The sequence below is a fragment of the Marmota flaviventris genome, chromosome 16, assembly GCF_047511675.1.
Source record: "Marmota flaviventris isolate mMarFla1 chromosome 16, mMarFla1.hap1, whole genome shotgun sequence".
In the NCBI taxonomy this organism is placed as follows: Eukaryota; Metazoa; Chordata; class Mammalia; order Rodentia; family Sciuridae; genus Marmota; species Marmota flaviventris.
Window position 1 is genome coordinate 36,402,207 of NC_092513.1, and position 26,119 is coordinate 36,428,325.

General features: G+C 34.9%; 1 protein-coding gene across 3 annotated transcripts in view; it reads right to left on the minus strand.

Annotated features, from left to right (window-relative positions):
• Nucleotides 1–640: 640 nt before the first annotated feature.
• The window catches only part of Galnt1 (polypeptide N-acetylgalactosaminyltransferase 1), a 122,047-nt gene continuing 96,568 nt past the window's right edge, over nt 641–26,119 (minus strand). For all 3 annotated transcript variants that reach the window (XM_071602808.1, XM_027935641.2, XM_071602809.1), the window contains exons 8-13: nt 25,885–26,002; nt 24,032–24,212; nt 22,719–22,858; nt 9,736–9,834; nt 9,197–9,331; nt 641–2,711 (exon numbers count right to left, since the gene is read on the minus strand). In XM_071602808.1, the coding sequence (XP_071458909.1) occupies nt 2,565–2,711; nt 9,197–9,331; nt 9,736–9,834; nt 22,719–22,858; nt 24,032–24,212; nt 25,885–26,002 (820 nt within the window). In that variant the 3' untranslated portion in view covers nt 641–2,564. The remainder of the gene's footprint in view (nt 2,712–9,196; nt 9,332–9,735; nt 9,835–22,718; nt 22,859–24,031; nt 24,213–25,884; nt 26,003–26,119) is intronic.

Here is a 26,119-nt window from a genome sequence, read left to right on the forward strand (position 1 = left end):
AGGGATACCAATTAGGAAAGGCAGACATATTACAATGGACTGAGATTAAGATTGGGTGAATAGGTTTGCTGAGATTCAAATTATCTTTAATTGTCACTTATAAAATTCTTCACTGGGCTGAGGCTGTAGCTCAGCAGCAGAGCGCTTGCCTAGCATGTATGAGGCACTGGGTTGGATCCTCAGTAGCACATAAAAATAAAATAAATAAAATAAAGGCATTCTGTCCATCTACAACCACAAAAAATTTTTTTTTTAAATTCTTCACTAGTCAAATACTAGTTGTATGTATTCATCCCTTGCTTTTTCTTTTCATTCTCAATTTCATTTGTAATAGAGAGATTAGCATCTCTAATCTACAAACAGCTATGATAAAAAGGGATCCATTTGAATTTCAAATAAAACCAATGTAAGGCACAACTATTCAGGAATCTTTTATATTTTCAAAATATTTAGGAATATTTTAATTAGAAAAATAAAGGCAATGGGATTTCTATCAGATTCTAAAAGTACCCATGAATTAAATCACTCATATCCCCCACTTATAAAAAGCAAACCAAACCAAACCTTAAATCACATTGTTATTAAGCTTTCTTATAGTAAGGAATAAGACCAAGCTATGCTAAAGTACAAAAACCTGAAATTCTGAGCATGAAAATAATTTATTGATTAGACATCTGATTTGTTCAAGCGATAGGCCTACTGAAGACAGAATTAACACAGCTCATGGAATAGAAAAAAGATTCCATCCAGCACCTGCATCATTTCATATTTCCTGGGGACAGATTATGCATTCTGTATCACAGCCTCACCCTAAAGCATCCACATGTGCTTGATGTTGATGAACTTGAATTGGATATAAGAAACTTCATGTTTGGCAAGTATCATTAATGATGTTACTTTCAGAAACAATTCTTAGGCACTAGAAATAGCACTGCCTGCAGTGAGTCTTTGAAAACCAAAGAAAAGAATACCATCAAATATAATCTTAAAAACAGGAAGGAAAATATATGCATTTTCGTGAATTAATTGTTTCACATATCAGGAAAAAATGTTGCAATGAGGTTTTCTTTCTAGGAGAATAAAAAAGTAACTTTTAATTGATAGGTGATTTTGTGTATGAAAAATCAGAGAAAAATAAAACAATTTAACCTAAATGGAATTTAAAAAGAAATGCAGGACTAGTAATATGGAACAAGAGCTGCACTTCTTTGGCTAACTTATTAAAAACTGCTAATTAAACATTTTCAGTCAAATTTTATTAAAAAAAAGCAGCAGATCAACATTACAATTCAAGAATCTAATCTAAATATGCACTTGACAATGAAGCACATCTGAGTATGGAGTGAAAAAGGTTTTCCAAAAAAAACCATTAAATATATTATCTCCAAATACCCAAATTATAAACCACTCCTTGAAAGCCTTTTGTTAAATGGAATCATAAAGAACTGAAGATTTATTGCTGTGAAAACAAATCTGTAGTACAGTAGTATGAATCTTGGGTATTAAGCATAATCAGCTGAATCAAGTTAGGAAGGTGAAAATGTGGTAATGTGTGTGTGTGTGTATGTGTGTGTGTGACAGAGAGAGAGAGAGAGAGAAAGGGAGAGAGAGAGAATGAGAATGAGAGAGAAAAGGGAGGGAGGGAGGGAGGGAGGGAGAGAAACAGACAGAAGACCGAGACTGTAAGCCAGTTGACCCAAGAACAACTGAGATATCTAACTTGTTCAGTTGAGACCAGGCATCATGTTAATTCTCCATTTTTTAGAAGGCAATTAAAAGTCACAATTCCAACAGCCCACAAATCAAATAAAAATATTGTAGAAAGAAATTAAAACTATGTTCAAAGAGCTTTTTCTCCCAGCTCATTTTCAGCACCCCAAGGAAAATAAAAGCATCCATGACTATCACAGATGAAAATAAAATGAACGTCATTGGAATCAGTTATTTTTCCCCACTGAGGTATAAAATCTATATAGAAATTTGATACTATACTATAACAAATTGTACTTCTCATAGTTCTGTTTTAATTTTGTTTAAACCCTGTTTAATATAGTTTTTTTTTTTTTAATGTAAAAATGTTGTTTTCATGATTCTGTATCTGGTTTCAGTTCTTTTTCATTTGCTTTTATGTCAATGTTTAATATACTGGCTACCAGTTCTAATTAGGAAAAAAATCTTGGTAATCTCTTCATTGACAGCACACTCAGCAGAAATTACTGATGTGCAAGCAAACCATAAAAGGTGCAGCTCTCCAGAAAGCACATTTTGTTGACTGTTTCACTGTCTGAATATTCTTTTCCATGATTCTTGATGAAAGACTCTTTCAATCTTGTAAACATCAGTGTGCACAGTCTCACTACTATGCAGTTTCACGTCCTTGGACAGGAAGGCTGGTTCACAGCTAGTGAAAAGCTAGAGGAGTCTGAGTTTTAATGGCTGATAAATCTTACATCCCGCAGAGGAGGAAAGCACTTTTCCTTTTTTGCTACTTAAGAATGTGGCAGAAACGTATGCTGAGGTAGCCCAGTCAATCCTTATTTTTTTCTTTTTTTAAAAATTTGGTCTCAGAATATTTCTGGAAGGGTGACATTTCGAAGAAGCCACTGCTGGGACCGGCTTCCACTGCAGTCTCTAATGCTGGGCACCTGGCTGTCCTCTTCCGTGGCTTTATCCAGGCACTGATTACTGTTCACATGCTGCAGGGTTAATTTCTGAAAATAACAGGGGGGGGAAAAAAAAAACAGAAATCTTAACATGAAAGTGGAAAGGAAAACATCACCCCCCCCCGCCCCACCCGCCGCCTTTCTTGGTACTGGGGATTGAACCCACGGGTGCTCAATCACTAAGCTACTTCCCTCGTCCTATTTTATTTTGAGACAGTCTTGTTAAGTTGCTTAGGGCCTAAGTTGATAAAGCTGGCTTCAAATTTGCTATCCTGCTTTAGCATCCCCAGTTGCTAGGATTACAGGTGTGTACCATCACATCCAGCTTCAACTATCATTTTGGTGATTACTAAATTTGTCTGCAGAAAAGATTTTTGGTGGGCAGTATAAATTATTTAAAAGACAACAGAGAAAATGTGCATATTTAAAGATGCATTAAGAGCTAAGTGGGAGAGAAAATCCATTTGGTTCAGTGGGGCACAATTCACCTGCAGGAAGATGACCTAATTCTAAGCCCTAATTCTGGCATAAGCTCCGTAACACTGTGAGAAACTTCTCTTTTTGTGAGTGTGCACTATGGTTTCCCTAAAAAAAGAAAGAAATGAAAGAAAGGAAGACCAGATTGGTTCCTAATTTAGGATCCTCCAACCTATTTCCAAACAGCAATTTCAAAGTTTTTTCATTTCCCTGTAATAGGGCTGTTCCTGTAAATTCTGTAATTCCAAATCTCAAGCTTTAGAAATTTAGGTCCTTTTGCGGAATTAAAGTTGTATGAACACTGGGATGGCTACGATTTGGTACAAGCAATCTTAAGTCTGTGTTATATTCAATCCAAGAAAAGACTAGCCTTGTGGTTAAGGCAGGTGGTGTGGTACACAAGAACAACACAGGAACTTGGAGTTAGTTTGGTTCATAGCCTGGGTAACTTGGCCTTCCTCCTTTTTAAAATGTAGATTACATATTTTGAGCAGATTCTGTGAGGTTGAGACAACAAAGTTTATATAATATCTTACAAAGAAGGTACTTAACAAATGGCTGACAGATAAAGCTATGCATCTTCGTATCTACTCATTTACATTTTGTAATTGATATTATCTTGTTGATTTTTAGGATAATTTCAAAAAGGCAGGAAAGAGAGTTAACAGATACACAGTTAAAATGATCCAGACTCTGATAATGTACTCTGGTCACATTAAGGTCTTCAGAATAGTTGTGGCAGGCATAAACTTCAAGTTATTTTATAAGTTCAAATGACTTTAAGGAAAGGTGGAACATCAAGAAACATATTTATTTGGTTCGCTGACAATTTTAAAATAATTATTTTATCTGGAACATCTCATTTTTATGAAGTTTTTCTTTTGTACCGATGTCAAAACAAAATGTAATGATTATATAACAACTATTTTGGCTTCTAGTCATTCACTATTCTTGTGTTAAAACAAAGTGAGAACTGGCAAAAGATGGTATACATTTGCAGATGTCTCTATCCACACTGATTTAGGTTCAGTGACTTTTGAATTCCTATAAATGCATAAAAACAGAACCGAAAAAGAGTGGATGTTTTAATTTTTCACACAGATGCTGTGTAATTTATTGGCTGATAAGGTGGGCTTAGCAGTCAGACATTCCTGGAATGAATTTTGGATTTGTCAACTGAAGCATAACTTAATGTAACTCATCATCAAAACAACCTCTCTGACACTCAGTATTCTCACTATAAAAAGGGAGCAAAAATACTCACTTCATTGGATTTTTGTGAGGAAACAATGAGAAAATGTACACAAAGTGTTATCTAGTCCGGACTAAGAACTTGACAAATGGTACTTATTAGAAAACAATATCCTAGCTACACCCTGGGCAACCATGAACACAATCTAGCAGCCCGACATACTAGACTGCTGAAGCTCTGCATGCACACTGTTGCCAAAGCAGTCACATAAACAATGCAGAACAAGAACAAATTCGGCAAAGCAGCAGGATACAAATTCAACATACAAAAATCAATAGCTTTTCTATACACCAATAATGAACCCAATGAAAAGAAGTCAGGAAAACAATTCCATACATGATAGCCTTAAACCAAAACAAGGGACTAAATCTAACAAGGAGGTGAAAGATCTCTACAACGAAAATTATAGAATACTGAAGAAAAAAATTAAAGAAGACATTAGAAGGTAGGAAGACCTCTATGTTCTTAGGCAAAATTAATACTATTTTTAAATGACTGTATTATTTAAAAAAAAGTGATTTATAGATTTAATAAAACTCCCACCAAAATACCAATGACAGGCTGGGATCATAGCTCAGTGGTAGAGCGCTTGTGCCTTACAGGGGTGAAGCACTGGGTTCAATGCTCAGCACTGCATATAAATAAATGAATAAAATAAATATCCATCAACAACTAAAAAAGAATTAAAAATAATAAAAAATATCAATGACAGGGCTGGGATTGTGGCTCAGTGGTAGAGCGCTTGCCTAGTGCGTGTGAGGCCCTGGGTTCGATCCTTAGCACCACATAAAAATAAATAAATAAAACAAAGGTATTGTGTCTAACTACAACTAAAAAAATAAATATCTTAAAAAATAAATCAATGACATTCTTCATAAAACTAGGAAAAAAGTCTTAAAATTCATATGGAAGAATAAAAGACCCAGAGTAGTCAAAACTATTCTAAGCAATAAGAACAAGGTGAAAGCATCACAATACTCAATCTCAAATAATAATATAGAGCTATAGGAACAAAAACACTATGGTATTACAAAAACAAAACAAAACAAAACAAAAAAACAACACCAGATATAAAGACCAATGGAATAGAAGACACAGAGACAAATCCACAACGATACAGTTATCTGATCTTTGAAAAAGGTTCCAAAACCATATATTTGATAAAAGAGAGCCTTTTTAGCATAACAGCCTCTATCAATGTGTAAAAGAATGAACTAGATCCCTACCTATCACCCTGCACAAAAGTCAATTCAAAATGGACAAGAACTGGGAATTAGAAACTTCTCAATTGCTAAAAGAAAACATATGGGAAACATTTCAATATATAAATGCAGGCATCAACTTCCTTAATAAGACTCAGTAAATGATGAATAAATAAAGCTCAGTAAATAACAATAAGAATCTATAAGTGGAATGGCATCAAATTAAAATGCTTCTGCACAGCAAAGGAAAAAATTAAGAGCATGAAAAGAAGCCTATGAATGAGAGAAAATTTTTGCCAGTTACGTTTCTGATAGGGAATGAACTAAATACTCACTTCTCAAAAGAAGAAATGCAAATGGCCAACAAATATATGAAAAAATGTTCAATATCCTGAGTAATCAAGAAAATGCAAATTAAAACTACACTGAAATCTCATTTCATTTAGTTAGAGTGGCAATCGTCATCTATGTATGATATATCAAAGTGCATAAATGCATTCTACTGTCATGTGTAATTAATTAAAACAAAAAAATTCTTAAAAAGAGAATATAAATAATAGATGATGGTGAGAATATGGGGATAAAGAAACACTTGTATAATGTTGGTAAGATTGTAAATTAGCATAACCACAATGGAGATTCCTCAAAACACTAGGAATGAAAACACGGGATGACCTAGCTATTCTGCTCTTTGGTATTTATCCAAAATAACTAAAACTAGCATACTATATTGATACAGGCACATCAGTGTTTGAGTCTTGTCTTTTTTTTGTGTGTGTGTGGTGTTGGGGATTGAACTCAGGACCTCATACATACTAGGCATAGCATGCTATACCACTGAGCCATATTCCCAGCCCTACCATCAATATTTATAGCAGTGCAATTCACAATAGCCAAGTTATAGAACCAGCCTAGGTGTCACCTACACATGAATGGATAAAGAATATGTGATATATACACAATGAAATTTTACTCAGCCATAAAGAAGACTGAAATTATGTCATCTGCTGGTAAATAGATGGAATTAAAGAACATTATGCTAAGTGAAATAAGCCAAACTCACAAAGTCAAGGATTGAATATTTTCTCATATGCGAGAAGCTAGACAGAAAAAAGAAATAGGAAAAAAAAAAAAGAGGGAGGGATCTCACAAAAATAGGAGAGAGACCAATAGAATAGAGAAGGGAGGTTGAAGGGAGAAAAAAGGTGAGGGAAAGAGGAAGTATTGGGGAATAAAATGGAACAAATTATGTACATGTATGAATATGTCATAATGAACTCCACTATTATGTATAATATAATGTACTACAATTAAAAAAAAAAAAAACCTCAAACATTCCAAAACTCCCTGCAAAGCTTGTTCTACTGGCATTCTTCCTCAGGCCCATGGCCAATATTATTAAAAACAGAAAGAAATTTAAGTACAATAAAAATTTGGTTGGATAATTCTCTTTTTCAAATCCCAATTTCTAAAAATGTGCATTTCATTTATCTAGATTAATTCAAATAAACTTGAAACAAATTGGGTTACTGTTTGGTACTGATTATTTAACTGTTTAACAACAGTATAAAATTCTCATAATTCAGTTGAACAGCCCCCCAGAGACCTGGACTCTGGTGAAGAATCTTGTTCCAAATAAGGCTCTGGTAACTGACATCGGGTGAAGAGCTCTGTGGATAGTGACACTGTGAGCTTTGTCATCTCAGGACTCAACAGAAAACCCAGCTAATACTGAGTAGACTCCACACAGAGAAAGCTCAATTAAGGTAACTAGACAGGCAAGTGACAAATATCTACCTTTAATCTTTGAAGAGGATAAAAGTTATAATTAATTTTTACAAAAAGTCTACATATAAGCTAGAAAAAATAATTTGCCCACCTCCTGCCCTGATCCCTAGATATAATGGGGTTTCATGCCACACTGTAGTCTAGAAGGGACAACTGTAAGTAGTCAAAGCAAAAGAGGATGGTGTTACATTATGAAATTTATGTAATATATAATATAAACAAGATTTAAAGATATATAAATATAGAAATTTAATTAAAGACACCATGGTATTATATAAAAAATCCTAGACCAAAAATCAAGAATCCCAGGTTTGAGATCTAGTTTATACCATTACCTGTTCTGTGACCTTGGGCAACTGAGTTCCATTCTGGGCTTCAGTTTCTACTCACACAAAACAGTGTCCTGGATTTTATTTCTAGGGTTCCTTTGAAATCCAAGATTTCATTATTTTGAGTTTACATTTATAAATTACTGATATAAATATTTTGTTCTCTCTCTAGTTTGTTATGTTTTCAACAGCTAGAAGCAGGATAATTCTGATGGATTGTTCCCCTCTAGAGCTCCCTAGTACAGTCAGCTCAGGCTGCTGGAGGTGGACCAGTACTGCAGCTTGACTTCTCCTTCTGTCCAATTTTGCCTTCTCCCTTTCCTTTTCACAGGTATTGATTCAAAAAGTGACCTCTAATAAACATCTGAATACTAAATTTTATTTTACAGACTGCTTCTGGGAGAAACTAGCCTATGACATTGAATTTTTAATCTCAGGAAAAAACTCTGCAAAGTGATTCATAAGTTTTAAAACTTTACACTCAACAACCAGTTCTTTGTAAATACCCCATCTCAGCCTCTTATATTTCTAAGCAAATATTTACTTTTCAAATACCTGTTGTGGTAGACTGTGTAGGATAGCTAGACAACAGTCATTCCCAATCTTTGTCACTTGGCAATCTCATACTATAAAGACTAGAAAACCAAATGCTTGGTTTTCTGTTCTTCCTTGTCACTGAGCTGGGGGTCACTATGGGATAAAGTTCTGGCCCAAAAGAAATAAGCAGAGTTTGCTAAGAGGGTTGCAAAAAAAGCTTTTGCTTTCCTGAGTAAGAGCGACATATGTGGTAGCGAAACACTTCCTCTTCCCTTCTCTTTCTACTGTGAGTTGAGATGTGACAATAAGAGCTTCAGAAACCATCTTCTGGCCATATAGAAAGTTGATAATACTATAGTTATGCTATCCCTGACACCAATGTCCCATTGAATCTATACCCGAAACCACTGACCTCCAGATTTACATAAGAAAAATAAGTGCCTATTTATTTAAGCTACTATAAGTAGTTTTCATATTGCCTAATTAACACACTGTAATTTTTCAGTGAACTTAAAAGTGGGAGGTTTTTCAGACTAGTGGGATTCTACATCATATATAATCAGAGAATGAGAAATTATACTCTGCTATATATGATGTATCAAAGTATACTCTACTGTCATGTATAACTAATTAAAAGAAAAAAAATTTAATTAAGTTCTCCAATGATTAAAAAAAAATTTTTGGTTGTCACAATGACTGTGCCACTGGCACTTTCTGCCTCATGCCAGAGATACTCTATATCCTTCAATGCATGGGGCAGGCACAGCCAAAAGAGCAGTAGCATGCACCAAACATCATTCCAGAAGAGACTATTCAGGCCATTTCCAATGGCCATATTAACCATATTAGTTGATATTAGTCATTGTAGCTATGAAGAATATAAACATACTCAATGACAGTGACAGTCTAATTATTTTATTCCTATAGGCTACTGGATAGGTAACTTACCACTGGGTCATACTCCCAGAGCTGGTTGCCTTTTAGGTGATGGCACTTGAGCATGGTAACTGGGCCATTAAGTTTGGAAACATCTAAGCAAAGATCATCTGTTCTAATTTCTTTATTGGCAGTATAAGAGAAAACCTGGAAAACAAAATGGAAACATGTAAGCTTTAATAACAAAAAAAAAATTAGCCAGTATTTCATATACTCAATAACCTAGGAGGGAAAAAAATATTCTAAGATACACAATTCTTCATTTTATTGAATTAATAGAGACTTAAATGACTCATAAAAGCTACCACCAGGTTTATACAGAAAAAAGTAAAAATGGCCTTAGTTCTCTGCATACACTAAGTGTGCTGTCAGGAAGTATAATTTCACTAGAAAGCACAAAATAAATTTTGTGTTCAGCAATGTTAATATAGTTCTCACAAAGGGCCTGTTACAGGAAAATATTTCCTGAATGATGTCACAGATAAAAAGGGCAAAGTAAAAACAGACTTAAAAAAATTCTCCTTTTTATAAGTTAATATTAAGATACTCACCTGATTGCCTCCCATACCATGACAATTAAAAATTCCAACTTTTTCATTCTCTTTTCTAGCCATGTTATCTAGACACTGATTTGTTTCCACATTTCGTATCTATGGGACAACAATGAAAATATCAGAAGTTAGAAGTTAGACAGATAAACACACATACACTAAAAAATCAATTTAAGTTTTCCCCATACTACCATGAAATGACACTGGATTCCCCATATAAAGGTGGTAGGTTGGAGTGGTTTGTGGAGAGGATCAGTAACTGGCTACCTAAAATTCTTTGGTCTAAAAAGAAATATATATAATTTCTGTGTTTAAGAGGGAAAATCCTTTAAATTCTTTTTCCTTCATTCTTCTAATGTTCTCTAGAATTTGTATTTAGTCTAATAAAGTCTTCTCTAGCTAACCAATGTAACAACTCCCTAAGGACACAAATAATAATCGAGACAAGCATATTATATTACTTTTGGTAACTACTCTGATGACTTTTCTGGATACTTAAGATGAGCATTTTCTAGTCAAAGACCTTGGAAATTGGCTTATTTTGGAAGCCTAGGCATGGTATAGTATAATACAAACTTTACTCTTTCATTAGACATTTATCAATTACACAAAAGGAATTTAAATCAGTCATCAGACTTGTGAGAAATATTTTGAGCAATGCCCCTTGACACTTTGCTTTCTTTAAATCACTGCAGCTTCAAAGCACTTGATAAATTAACAGACACCTGAAAGTCCTAAATCTATTACCCTGCATGGTATTGTTAGCAGGTATGCCAGGGGGAGAGGTGTGATAGACTACATTTGTCATGTTATGTAGACAGAAAAATCTAATTTTGTGTGATGAAGTAGGGTTAAAGTTAAAAGCACAAATATGTCATTTACTTTTATAAACAAATATATGGTTTACATATTATTCCAATATTTTAATAAGGCACTAAGAAGGCCAGATACATAAAAGTACAACTATTATTCCCAGGCAGCCAAGAATTGAGGCTCTGGCACAGGAGACCCAGATTTAAATCCAAGTGGCCCAAACTTTTTAGTAATGGCAATCAGGGTTAGCAGAGGGATGGGGGGGGGGGCGGGGGGCGGGTGATGACTAACAACCCTATAGTGAGGTTATGTAAGACACTGCATCAAAGTATCTACTTCAGAGTCCAGTACAGCTTGATTCAGAAACAGCAAGAATCTGCAATGTTACATTATCACTAGTCACCAACATGTGGCTATTCACTTTATTCAAAACAGATTTTTCAACTTTTTAATATTAATAGTTCCTCATCCCAATATTTTAATATGCTCCCATCCCACCTTGAGAATTGCTACCTGAAACATACCTCATTATCATTCCTCAAAAAACTTTCCCTATTCTCCTGATTATCACTAATCTTACAACTTGTCCAATATTCAAGTTGGAAATCCCAAGGTCTTTTTTTGTTTCTGAGTGCAATATATCACATTAGTGTGTGGTAATTCTTTTACTACAAGATTCATATACATACAAGCGTATATGGATGTGGATACACACACACACACACACACACACACACACACACACATTTTGGTACTGGGGATTGAATACTCTGTTGCTTAGCCACATCCCTGACCCTTTTTATTTTTCATTTTGAGACTGGGTCTTGCTAAGTTGCTGAGAATACAGGGATTGCCACTATGACTGGCCAATTCATATCATCTTTTAAATCTATTATTTAAATTCAGGAACCCATTACTTAATAAAAAATAATAGGTTTTATAATTAAACACAGATTTGCATAGAGCAAATATTCCTATACCACAGTTGGAGATCAATTAATACTTGATGATGATGGCTACCTTACTTGAAAAAGAATTCAAGTTATGACAAGATGATGTATTCATACAAATCAATTATTCCTTATAGTTTTGATTAAAATATCAAACTCTCCAATTCTTTGATTTTCTTATTTTTTTTTCTTCCAAACACAGATGTAAAAGTTGCTGAAGAATGGGGATACATACGACAAGAATGATTATTAGAGTAGAACCAATGTTATCCCTGGCTTCTCAACGAACAAAATAGCTATTTTGTTAAATAATTGACTAATCTTACAACTAACTTGTCCAATATGTATCAATTCAATATTTATTATCCAATATTTACAATTCTTTAATCAAACTTAAAACACATTTTTTTTTTTTTAAAAAATGCAATACTCCCCAAAACATAACAAGGCTTCTTATCACTTTTTAAGTATTTTATAATAAATTAACTTTGGCCATTTTGCTTTTTATAAGTGATATGCTGCTAATAAATGATAGCAAATAAATTGTGCTTAACTCTGCTAGGCACTGTTCTATGAGATCTGTATAAGAGCTTACATCATAGATATAGTATTCATGACTAATTTTGGGTTGTTGTCTGAAATTAGAGCTTGATCTCTAACCCTTGGGGTTACTACTGACTACTAGATGCAGAAAGTGAAGTTTCTACAAGAACTGGATGCTTCCCATCAGATGTTAAAAGTAAGGGAAAAATAGCCAATATCAGTAAAATGTGGCAGTGAGTCCCAGGTGAGATGGGAAGTCAGAGACCCAGTGTTAGGCCCTCTGGTAGGGTCTGGTGACAAATCTCCAAAAGGCAGGGAAAGTGAAGAGATGTCCTGCAGATTAGGTTTCTGGAAGAGGGCAGTTAATGAAGTTTTAATCTTGAGTGGCTTTAATATTAGCAGGAAGAGAGGTGTGTTTGCCTCAACAAATTCATAGCATCTTTGTTGCTGGAAGGGTACGTCTGCTTGCCCCAGGTGGGTTGCTTTATACACTGGTTGGCTAGATGATGCAATTTTGGGGGAATATCCTTCTTCTTGTAAAACTGTATGTGGATTACCTCACCTATTGGGTGTTTTCTCAAGAATATACTAAAAATCAGGATGACTCATGGGTCAGGTTTTTGTTTTGTTTTTTGTGTGTGGTGCTTAGGATTGAATCCAGGGCCTTATGCATGCGAGGCAAGCACTCTGCCAACTGAGCTATATCCCCAGATTTTGAGGGTCAGTTTAGGAAACAATTTTATTAGGATCCTAGGAGGGAAAGGATCACCTAGTAGAATTAATTATCTGGTGGGAGTTAAATATGAAGAGCTTCTGGAGAAGAGAAAAATTAGGAACATTTTCTAAGGATGTTGAATTAGATGCTCAAAAGTTGTAATTCCATATAGCTTTAAGAATATGTAAATAATTATTAGCTTTCTAGTGAGACATGGAGGGTAAAAATGACGGCAACACCTCAATGTTTACTTTGCAATGGACATAGGTACTAGGGTTGGCTATTCAACACCTGACGCTTTAAAGAATATTTGAGGGCTGGGGTTGTAGCTCAGTGGTAGAATGCTTGCCTTGCATACGTGAAGCCCTGGGTTCGATCCTCAACACTACATAAAAATAAATAAATAAATAAAAATAAAGATATTGTGTCCATCTACAACTAAAAAAAAAAAAAGAATATCTGAAACAAGAATGTTAGAAAAATATAGAATGCTATCAAACATATAGGCATGTTATTAGGGAGAAGAAAAATATGTGCAAGAATGTAAGACTAGCTAATGTAAGTATATTCTAGGCAAATGCCTCCTTTGTTGGACTTTAAAAAAAAAAAGTACAAATCTTCTGAAAAGTTAGGCAGTATACTGCATTTCAATACAAAGAACGAAGAGGCTAACTTCTTTTTGGTTTTCCCCAGTCATTCAAGGTTTTATCCCACCTTCTGGTGTACATACAGTGCAAGGCTAACTTTTCAGGGGTCTTACAATGCTATTAATTCTTTTTAGTTTGTTTACCTTCCAAATCACACCTTGATGACTATCATAGAGTATGTTTCCTTGTTTGGTAACATACTAATAGCAACTAACATTCTACATCATTAGGAATCCTTGAACTAAAAAGCTGATTTGATATGGGAAAAGAAGGGAACTCTTTCTGGTTGAAGTGGAAATTCCTGAGCATCCATATGGTCCTGATGCTCTCCTTAACCTAGTATGAAGATAACTACTGACAGGATGGCTTCGGAATTTGACATAGTACATCACACAGAGGTGTTTCAGGATAACTCAAAGTTATTTAGGAGTAAGGAGTGTCATAGAGAGTATATGTTAACTCTGATTTTTTTAAAACCAGGGAGTTTGACAAGCCAGATAAGAGCATCACAACTTAGGACCCAGGCAGGGAGAAATATGTGAAATGACAAGGTAGCAGTGTAGATACAGACAGATGGATGACCTCCTGTGCTGGCTGGCTGTGTTAATGACTCCACATTATCCAACAAAACTTTCTGTAATGATGTCAATGTCTACATTTGTGCTCTTCAATATTGTAGCCATGAATGGCATATGTTCATTGAGTACTTTAAATGTGGCTAGTGTGACTGCTTAGCTAAGTTTTAAATTTTATCTTAGCTAATTTAAATTTAATGGCTATGCACTGGATGCGCAGGTTTAAATAATGACACAGAAGGAAACCTTCCCTCAAATGGTGGACAACATGCTAATAAATCCAATTCATCACATCATTGACTACTCTGAAAATCATGTGGAAAGTGCTCAAGTTTGGTTTGTACTTTCTGAACAGTCCTAGGGGAACCTAAATGATTTCACAAGGTTAATTTTTTTTTTCCTCCCCCAGTGCTTGGGATCAAACCCATGACCTGCCCATGATAGGCAGATGCTGTACTATTGAGCTATGCCCCAGCCTATGGTTCATCCTAAACAATTTATTTATGGCTGAATAATATATCTTTACTTATGTAGTCAGACATGCCACTGAGCCAAGCCAAAACCATTTTAGGTACCACATTCAGATTGTAAAAACGTCATAAAATGTTAGAAACAGGAACTCTTCTACTTGAATTGGCAATATAAGACTTATACTGGCCAGAGGCAATATCCACACTTTCAAGGTATCTGTAAGGTGAGAGCTCAGGATGTGAAAACATGCAGACCCTGGCCTCATCAAGACATTACCATTACTAGCTATGATACCTTGCAGGTAGTTATTGACTCTAATACAGGAGTGCCCAAAATCTTGATCTGAGGACACTATCTTGCAAGGTGTTGACACATGTGCTACTAAAAGATGGTTTCTGTGATCAAATATGCTTCGGAAATAGTAGGCTAAACAGATTTAAATAGGATTCTTTATTGAAGGACTTCTCACAGCCCTCTAATATACTGGGACACTTGATGGAGATGGGAAATAGTGGTACAGAAAGACAGAAGAAAGACATGAAACCTCTAACACTTCCCAAACATTTATGGTCACAAAATCTACACCTCTGTTCCCCCAGTATCTTGTCTTTCCAGTCAAGAATCGTGAGGGTCATCAGGCATCAGTATTTGATTTTCTCACCATTTAAACAAGGACAAAAATCTTTTAGATTTGTTGAGAGCTCTAAGTAAAATACTAGAGAAGGCCTAGCAGAGACTCATACACAATGACTTGTTTTTCTTTCTTCACCCACAGATCCAGTAACTCTTTAACTGCACTTCTAAAGCACCAACAGGTGTATACAAACACGGTTACACTAATACATTATTTTTTACTTTAAGAGTTGAAATAATTGTGAATGTACTCATTCCTGGGAAGCCAAGCAAGAAGTCAGACCTTTTGTCTCTTAGTCTCCGCTACAGTCTCCTTCAGACTCTTGGTACCTCCATTAGGGTGGAAAACATAAAAATGTTGTCAAAGCATGTTTGGAACCTAGTATTGTGGAATCTGGATTCACTCATTCACTCTTATCCACAAGTAAAATTCTAGTTGGATCAGAGAAAGAATATGGTGTTAATGGTTAAGAGTATAGGCTCTCTTGGGGCTAGGGTTGTGGTTCAGTGGTAAAGCATTCGTCTACCACGTGCAAGACACTGAGCACCACATAAAAATAAATAAATAAAATAAAAGTATTGTGTTCAACTACAACTAAAAGAATATTAAAAAAAAAGAGTACAGGCTTTAAGTCAGACAACCTACATTCAACTCCTCTTTTCCATTTTGTGATTGTGACCTTAGCTATGCTGTTTAAATCTTTTATTTGTGTCTCAATTTGCTTATCTGTGAACTGGGGATAATAGCATCTATCACATAGTATTTAGGTGAGAATAAATGAATATTATCAAAGCATTTATCCTGGTGCTTAACATGAAGTATATGCTTATAGATGTTAGAATTACATGTCTGCCTGAAAAGGCAACTACTCAGTCCTAAGACTGACTAAACCTGTAAAGGTCTGGATTATTTGCTTTTTGTGGCCGGTTAGAATGTTCAACACCTGGATTGAGGGAAAGTATGGTGAAACCTAGTAAATCATGCTATGTATGAACATATTACAATAAGTCTTGGTTATACATATGATTATAATGTACAAATAATGATGATGATGATGATGGAAGGGAGATTAGCATAAGAGAGCAGTAGAGTATATTGGGGAGGGGAGTGTGAGAAGGAGAGGGAAAAGAAAGGTACTAGAGAATGAGACTGATCAAATACATGTATAAATATATGTATGTGTGAAAATGGCATAATGAATCCTATTATTATGTATAATTATAATGCACCAATAAAAGTAAGCTTAAAAAAAGAATATTCATTTCCTGGATTAACAACTATTAGATACCATGAAGAAGCATGTTTATTTGACTCCAAGTCCTACAGAAGCTAAGGAAGTCAGACCTGGTTGTAGACATTTTAAATTCGATTACCATAGTCATATTTTATATTTCCTGATTTCTCCCTCTGCTCTAAAATTCTGATTTCAGATTTTCCTGGGCCATTGAAGCATGACAAAAGAAAAACAAATTCCAGTCACTGTCAAAGGAAGGCTCACATGGGCAAAGGTTTGATCATAATCTTAATATCCCTATCTGCACTTTGATGGGTGCTAGATAACAACACTGTCCCAGAAATCAGATCTTTAAACTAGAGGATATAACTGGTATTAAAGGCCTATTAGGCCAAGTTAATGACCCAATAACAATAAGGCCATATATGGTAATATCTGTGACTTTACCAAGGAAGACAGCTGGCAAGTGGTAGCTAAGAGACCAGCTTGCCTTGGCTGGTCTCTTATTATTAAGGGTTAGACTAGTGTTTCTGAAATACGCCTATACTTCAGACCAGCCAATAATGCTTCGGCAGTCTCCAAAACTGGATCAGTTCAAAGGAAAAAACCTAACTCCTCATTTCCTATTCTAAAGGCAAGTTGCAGGAGTGACTGCTGTAAATCCTTCATGGCACATCAGTCACCTTGGGCCTTTATTGACTGGAGGGGGCAGAGAAACCAAGACTCTTTAATGAGACCTCAGTGAGAATCATCAGAAGCTCAAGAAACTCAATAAAACTGCTCCCTTGTTTGAGGATGGATTCCTTAAGTCACACTAAAGTTCAGAGGCAGCTCAAGTCAACCCTGAAGTAGCCTCAATAACTACTAAGGATAAACATGGGAGGCAGTGCCTGCTCTAGCTCTAGAGAAAACACTACTAAGCCAAATGGTTTCACTAACCATTTGGCTCCATTTCTGTTTTCTACTTCTTTTCCCATATCCTACATTTCTGGTCCACATTTTTCCTACTTTACTCAAGTCCCTACATCACCAACACCTACTGTCACTCTCAGCCAGTAAGCTTTCATCTAACCAAAGAAGCAAGTCATTAGAAGAGAACTTCACACTTCCACCTCCAAACCTATATCTGATCTGCACATGTCCCTGTCCTGTCTACTTTCCTTTCTATTCCAAGGGATGAAATGCCTTCTTCCCACATCCTTAATTAATAACCTCCTCTTGTACATTCATCTTCCAACTACGTAAATACCTAACACCTTTGACTATTGGCTCTTCCTGGTTTAAAAAAAAAAAAAACACAAAACACACAGAAGTTACCATCTTAGCCAGTTTCAAGTACACTGTTCAGCAGTGTTAAGTATATTTACATTGTTGTGAAACAGATCTCTGTTCACGTCTCCTTCTTGCAAATCTAAAACTTTATACCCATTACACTTCTTCTTTTCCACATCCCTTCAGCCCATGGTAGCCAGCGTCATACTTTCTGTTTCTATGAATTTGGCTACTCTAGGTACCTCACCCATGTAAGCAGAATTATGTTATTTATCGTTTTTTGTCACTGGTTTATTTCACTTAAGCATAATATCTTCAAGGTTCATCTATGTTGTAGTACATGTCAGAATTTCCTTCCTTATTAAAGGCTGAATAATATTCCATTATATGCAGCTTCCACATTTTGTTTATCCATTCATATATTGATGGACATCTGGGCTGCTCCCACCTCTTAGCTATGAATGGTGCTGCTATGAACATGGATATACAAATACCTCTCTGAAACCCTCTTTGGATATATAGTATAGTCAGAGATGGGACTGCTGTATCATATGGTAGCTGTATATATTTTTGAAATATTTTTGGCACTGGGGATCAAACCCAGGGGTGCTTTATCACTGAGCTATACCACCAATCCTTTTTGTTTTTTGAGACAAGGTCTCACTAAGTTGATTAGGGCCTTGCTAAGTTGAAGCTGACCTTGAACTAATTATCTTCCTGTCTCAGCCTCTCCAGCCATTGGGATTACGATGTGCACCACCACAACCAGAGTTAACTGTATTTTTAAATTTATTTTTATTTTTTTTTGCAGTGCTAGGGACCAAACCCAGGGTCTCACACATATTAAAGTTAAGAGCTCTACCACTGAGCCACACTCCTAGCCCTCTATTTTTTATTTTTTGAGAAACCTCCATAGCATTTTCCAGATCAGCTGTAGCATTTTACACTACCACCAAAAGTGCACAAGGTTCAGATTTTTCCACACCTTTCCCACATGTGCTACTGTCATTTTTTTTTTGACACAAGTCAGACTAATGGTTGTAAAGCTGGTCCTTCTTTTGTATGTTCCAATTTTCTCTTTTGTGCCTAACTCATATAGCCCAGTTTTATCTAAAAATAAAAAAATAAAAAACTCTTTCCTTAACTACATATCCTCTTCTAGCTAACACCCATTTTTCTGTTCTTCTTTACAATAAAATTCCTTGCAAGACTGTTAAACATTCATGATCTACAGTTCTCCCATTCTCTCCTAACAATCTCCATGGAAACTCTTGACACTACTTACAGCATATCCTTGGCCAAATCAGATCTCAGTACTCATATTGCTTGTTTTCTCTGTAGTATTCAAAACAATTGATTATTTCTTCTTTCTTGAGGCAAATACTTTACATAGTCTCTGAGACACCATTCTCTCAGTTCTCCCTCTATTTCACTGTCTAGTTCTCGAAAAATTTTTGTGATTCTTTCTTATCTCCATGGTTTCTCAACTGTGAAGATCCCTTGGCTTTGTCCTCAGTCTTCTCTCTCCACATGTATTTGCTCCTCCCAAGGTAACCTCATGTAGTTTTGTGAATAAAAATCATATATATGCTGATGACCCTTACATTTAGATCTCCAGTGCCAACCTCTTCCCCAAACTACAGATTTTTAAATGTCACTACCTAATCAACATCTTCCCTTGGATCTCAAATTTAATGTGCTCCAAACTGCTCTGCTGAATCCATTCAGAGGCTCCTCTTTCTACAGACATTTTCATCTCAGTAATGCCAACTCTACCAGTACCGGTATTTCAAGTCAAAACCTTAATATAATCCTCGACTATTCTTTTCCTTCCACTAATATATTGTTCGACTCTTGCTCCCACATATTTATGCTCCATATAGAGGCAATCTGATCTTTTTTTCAAAGGAGTTTGCGCATATTGCTTGTCTTCCCACCAAAATAAAATCCAAAGTCCTCACTACTATATGCTCTGTATGACCTAACCCTCATTAGTTGTTGACCTTATCTTCTACTATCCCTCTACTTGTTCACTCTGTTCTAGACAACTCCCTCCCAGCTGAATATGCCAAGTGCATGCACATCTTAGGAATGTTTGTTCTTGGTGTTATTGGTGCTCAGAATATCCCCTCCCCACAAATTTATATGACTTGCTCACTCACTTCTTTCAGATCTCTGCTCAGTAAATTACCTTATAAGAAGGCTGTCTCAACTACCCTACAAAAAACAGCACCATTGTCCACGGTTACCAGTTGTTCTCTATTCTGGCTATCATCTGATATACTGTATATTTTTCATAACTTGTTTCCCCCATGACTGTAATATCAACAAGGGCAGGATCTTTATTCATTACTATGTCCTTAGTACTTAAATAGTATCTATTACATAATAGGTACTGAAATAAATATTTCTAAATGAATGAATTAAAGAAGAGACAACTTCCTATAGAGTAGGGAGGGGATTACTTCCTGAGTGTTAGAAAGATTAACTGTTAGGATAGGGCCTGGCTGTGGCCCTGGTCACACATGTCATCTTTTGCTACTATGCCTTTCAAAAGGAAATTTTGTCCTATCAATTTCTATCATAAAAGGTTGGATTTTCACCTCATTTTGCTTCTTGTTCTTTCTATAAAAGACATTTTTATAATCAAAAGTTCATAAAGACCTGCAATGAATTGCAGATGGTTTAGCCTGTTAACGAAACACATTGCTATAGGGAAAGAATAGCAGAAAAGGCAAGATTATACGCTATATACATATTTTCAGGCACATTAACCCAATGGATTTGACTTTTGGGGAGAGGTGGGAGCAAAACAGTATTATTTACACTTATGGGATAAAAAGGAGGAAGGAAGCAAAGAAGTTTAATTTTATCATTTGAAGAAAATACCTCAATAAAAGCTCCAAGTGGTCAAACACAAGCTGTAACAATAGATGAGGATAAAGAAGGTTGTCAGTGATTGCTCCTGACTGCATATTCCGGGGCTCAGTAAATATTTTCTTAAATATTTAAGAAAGTAAATATTTTAGTCTTCTGGGTCATATGGTCTCTATGGCAATTATTCAACTCTACTGCTGTAGTGCAAAAGTAACTAAATGCAGTAAGTAAATTCAGGGACATGGCCATGTTCCAATACATATTCATTTACAAGAACAGGCAACAGAGTGGACTTAGCCTGCAGGCCATGGTGTTCTGATCCCTGTCAGAGACTACCAAATACATGCCTATGGTACTGGAATAACTCTTCTTTTTCCCTCTCTACAATTTTTCTGTAAGTCAAATAACTATGGAGTCAAAACAAGGATGGCTACATCTTTTCACAAAGGGTCTATGTACAAGTAAGTCTTTTAAGTGCTAAGACTATCCCAGAAAAAAAATGAGCCAATTCCAAGCAAAGGAGTCTGTGCAGGGGTAGAAAAAGAAATAATGGCTGTTTTATGCAAAGCAGGAGGCCTGTGTTCTCTGGGTAAAAGGGACAGAATGCAGAAAAGAAAGTGTATCTACTGGAAAGGTGGACAATAAAAGAAGAGGCTAACAGACAGAAAACATCTGATAGTGAGCATATTCTACAATATAAGCCTAGTCAAAAAAGAATTGTGATGTATCCTTTAAAAGACAGAGGCTTTCAAACTTTTTTGATTGCAACTGATATTGAGAAATATATTTTCTCATCATGATTCAGTAAAAACTTTACTGTAAGCAATACGAATTTGTACTTTTTTCCCAGACTATTAAAAAAAAAAATGGTGGTCAAAAGCAGCTGAATTGATTTACAATCCAGTATTGGGCTGTGTTAAAAATCACTGACTTGAGCAGTGATAACATGGATCTTCAACTTCTTTAACAATGATAAAGAAGAAACTGCAAGATTATTAATAAAGGATATCTCAAATCTTTATAGTCCCAAAACTTGGAGTGTTCTACTATAATAAGGAAGAGAAGGAAAGGCACTGCTTCTTGGTAGGACACAGTAATCCAACACCTCTGCATTAAAAACTAGAGGCAAAAACATCAGTTAAACTGCAAGCTGTTGAAAGCACTAACTTAAGGTAGACTGTGATACTTCAGAGATGAATACTGAAATCTCTACAGCAACTATGAAAACAAAAACACAAGCATTACAACTAAGAAGGCAACAACAGAGAATAAAAGAAAATTAACAAAAAAGAAAATGGTTCTTGTTTCTTGGGAATGGAGGAAGGAACAGGGATTTAAAAGGGCTATAGGCGAAGACAGTTGTGTCCCTTCTAAGAAAAGTTTGAACTTAGGCTTCTGGGAGACTGACCTCCAGAGTCAACATTTTGGATTAATAACAATAACAATCAGAATTCTGGGCTAGGGGAAGAACCTATTTGGATCCCTAGACAAAGCCAAGGTCTAGATGGAACACAGAATGGATGGCCATTGACATTCGAGGAAGACGGCATACAAAATGGTTGCTTGTGACCTTCCTGGAAGTTACAACAGAAGTAGTAAGAATATAAATCTCTCTTATAAGAGATCCTTACAGTATGGGAATTCTCTGGGATAAAAAGCTAACCTCCAAAGCTTAACTAATTTGTTTTAACTAATTAGAAGCATTAATAAGCAGAGACTCCTTCAGATTTCAAGAACATTTGCTGCTGAACTCTAAGAGAATAACTAAAAGCATCACCAGAAACAAACATGTTTATCAATATTCTTTCCAACTTCCCTGCACAAACCAAGACTTACATCTCCCAAAGGATAAAATTTGCCAAAAATACAATGTTATGAATGATCTTTCAAACTTCTCTGTCAGTCTTTAGAATTTATCTTGACTTTAAAATTTCTTAAGCTTTGATTTGGGACTAAAACTAGTATATAAGCTTTGTGAGTATGTGATCAAGTAAATAGGTTAGTTTGTTAAAAAATAAGTTTATTGAAGATATTTATATTGTAACAAGATAGAGCATCCTTATTTTAATAAAATATAACATGATAAAATAATATTTCAACTTATGAGGCAGACACTGTGTAAATAAGAACTTTTCCACACTTGAGATTACTTAATTTTAATCTGAAGGTACTCTGAAGTATCTTATTTAATCTCTATGTTTTTTAAATGAGGAACTAAGAATATAATAAACACAAAGAATACATGTTTTTACCTCTCCCAATGAAAAATAGTGACGTGGAATTTGAGAATCAGGGTAAATATTCTCTAGGTACCAAGAAAAAGGTTTGCATTGTAGTTTGTGTCTTAGACCAAGTCTTGATGATATATCCCCATAATCTACCTTTGTAACACCTGTTGAAAGAAATAATTAATGCTGAATTATTAGTGTCCTATCAAGAGAATACAAATCCATTTATATGTTGATTCTAATAAGACAGTTGAATAGAAAAGTGGCATTATTTAGGTGACATGATTACATAGTTAGTTACATATCCACCTCTAACATATAAAACAAGGAAAAGACATTAAATGTATTTTAATCTTTCAAAAGAAAACTACATTTATGTGAGAATAAAATACATATTAACAATATATGCAAATACAAGCTATATGGGAATCAAACTTTAATATATCTTCTGGAAAAACAAAAAAAAATCAAAATCTATTTTTCTAAATAATAAATAGTACACTTGTTTCCAGTCAGGTTTCTCTTACACAACTCACTGAATTGTACACACTACTATTTGTTAGACTTGTGGTAACTGAAAAATGAGGACAGAATTGTAACAATGTAAGGCGGATTTATAGCTAATGAAACAATAGTTCCCATAAAACTCTGAATAGCAGAGAAATGTCCCTAGAGACCATGTTCAAGAGCTTTGCAAAGGACTTGTGATATTAGACAATTTAACAAAATCTTGTATGATGGCTTCAAGAGCCTGCTTTCAGAGAATAATCATGACCTACTGCTAAAACACTGTTCTGTTTTTGTTTTTTTTTGATCAAAAAAAGTTAAGAATCCAGAAAGTCATACAAGCCTGGAAAATAGCTGAAACATCACAGAATAAACGTCAAACACTGCAGTTAGGTTAAAAAAGAAGAAGGAAGAGGAGGAGGAAGAGAAGAAGAGGAGAAGAGGGGAGGAAGAAGAAGATGAGGAGGAAGAGGAAGAAAAGGAGATAGAGGAGGTGGGGCGGGAGAAGAGGAAGAAGAAGATGAAGATTATGACAACCACTACCAACCACCACCACCACCACCTGGGCTGGCAAAAGTGACCATGATAATTTAGTATTATTGCCAATAATACTAAAGTATTATATATTACTAGTATTATATAATACTAAAGTGCTGGGCACTTTGCCAAGCACATTCTATACTGTGGTTTCATTACTTCTTACCATAACCTCATTATAGGGCAAGTGTTCATGCTCAAAGCTTCATTTCTACCCTCTTGCCTCTCTTCAGAATGCATAGATCGGGGAAAAAAGTATATAGCCTTTTATTTCTAATGCAAAATAAACTAACCTGGAGAAATTATATAGAAGAAATTCTTGAATTCATCCATCCATACTTCTGCAAGTCGTCTGTTATTTTTATTGATAATTTGCCCTGTGCCTCCTGGAAATGTGTATGGGGTAGCCTTCCGAAACACATGTCCAACATGTGAGCAAGTGACAATTTCCAAAGTTCCTCCACACTGCCAAATCTGAACACAATGCAAAGAAGACCATGTAATACATTGCTCAGTATCCAGGAAAAGATAATCTTAGTCTTCCCATTGCAATTTTCCTTTCAAATGAGTAGAGGTTTGGCTTTTATTTAATCTTAAATGGAAAATCTTCATTTACTGTTAAAAACCTTCCAAACTACCTTCACACTACCAAATCTGAAAACAGTAAAGAAGGCCATATCAAACATTGATTTTCTTAAAAAAAAAATAAACCAAAAAAAAAAAAAAAAAAAAAAACCCAAACCGTTGACATCAATTGAGTTTTATAGCTGGAATTTCATAGAATCCCAGGCAAACAGTGGTTATTTGATTACAAAGCCACTGCTTCTCAGGAGCAAATGTTTCTCCAATCATCAATTTTGAACAAATGAAAAATAGCAGATTAAAACACAGAAAAGATAGATTAAAGGCTAAATACAGAAGAGACAGAAGATGTTTTAGAAAACACTTATTTTTCTAAACACAGGCCAGGATTCATAAGAGGATCATAAATTCAAATATCAGAATTACGACCAGTCCTCGTTAACAAGGACATACTATGGCTTTATTTGTGTATAATGTGTTTATTAATGTGATTCTTGGTGAAAAAACAAAAAAACAAAACATGAAACTGACCATGTAGTAACCAGCCAGATTTTCTTTCCTCCCTTCTCTAATCTGTGTCACTATTTGTACATTAGACAGAACATAGGAATTGAAATCAGATCTATCATAAGTTCTTTAGGGAGATAGTGATAATATGTTTTGTGGTAAAAACAATAAAAACAAAAAAGGGGGAAAAGATCAAGTATGAGGACAAGTATTTAATGCAAAATACTTGTCCTTTCAAATATATTTTCTCCCTAAATTAAAAATCTCATATAGCTATTTGCAATTAAAATCACATTTTGAAAGGTTTTGATTTTATTAACTATTTACAGCCTATCTTCAAGTTTACCCAGGATCTAAAAAGTGTTAAAGCTGGATAGATCTAGAGGATCTAGGGCCCAACCCTCTCCTTTTACAAGAGGGCAAAGGGATTCACTAGAAATAAGTGAGCTCAAGGGTTCAGATTACAGTACCCTTCAGTATAGTTTCTATTATAGTGAGATATGTGTTGTGAGTTAATTACTGAAGAATATATAACGTCATCTAAATATGTTGATTTTAGTGAACATGAAATGGTTTTGATATAAGGTCAACTGTGTTAAATTAATTTAGAGCCAGTTTTAGAAGTTTTGCACTCTATTTTTTATTGAAAAATTTAAAGCTGATAAAATGACCAGGTATTATATATAAATGAAAAATTTTCATATAAGACAAAAAGTATATCACAGAATATGAAATTAAGTTTTAGCAGTTAAGTACCAAAGTAACATATATAAACTACATATTATTTTTTAGAGCTTGAATTGTTTCCTTGAAAATGATAGAAATTAAAAACAATTAGGGAATCTTATGTAAATTTTAAAATTGGACTATTAAGATAATTAATTGTATTAAATGAACCCTTAATAGCATTCCCAAAGTTTTTATGGGCCAAAGGCTTTGGAGTCAGATTAAACTCACATTAACTTCAATTTTATTTTTTATTTAGAGATAACATGAATAATCAAAGCATAATATTTGAGGTTAAATACAAGACTTAATTTTTTCAAAAGGAACTTACCCTAAAGGAAATTTCTAAGTTTTCTCCTCCCCAAATATCCATTCCAGCATCATATGTTCCAATTTCCTGAAAGTAATCTCTGTCTATTGAAAAAAGGCCTCCTGCCATTGTAGGTGTTCTGAAATTCAATCATAATACTATACCATTAATATTAATGATTAAAAATTTACAATGAATTTTTAAAAATTATTTATTTGTTATTAGAATAACAAATAATAGAATAGAATAAATTTGT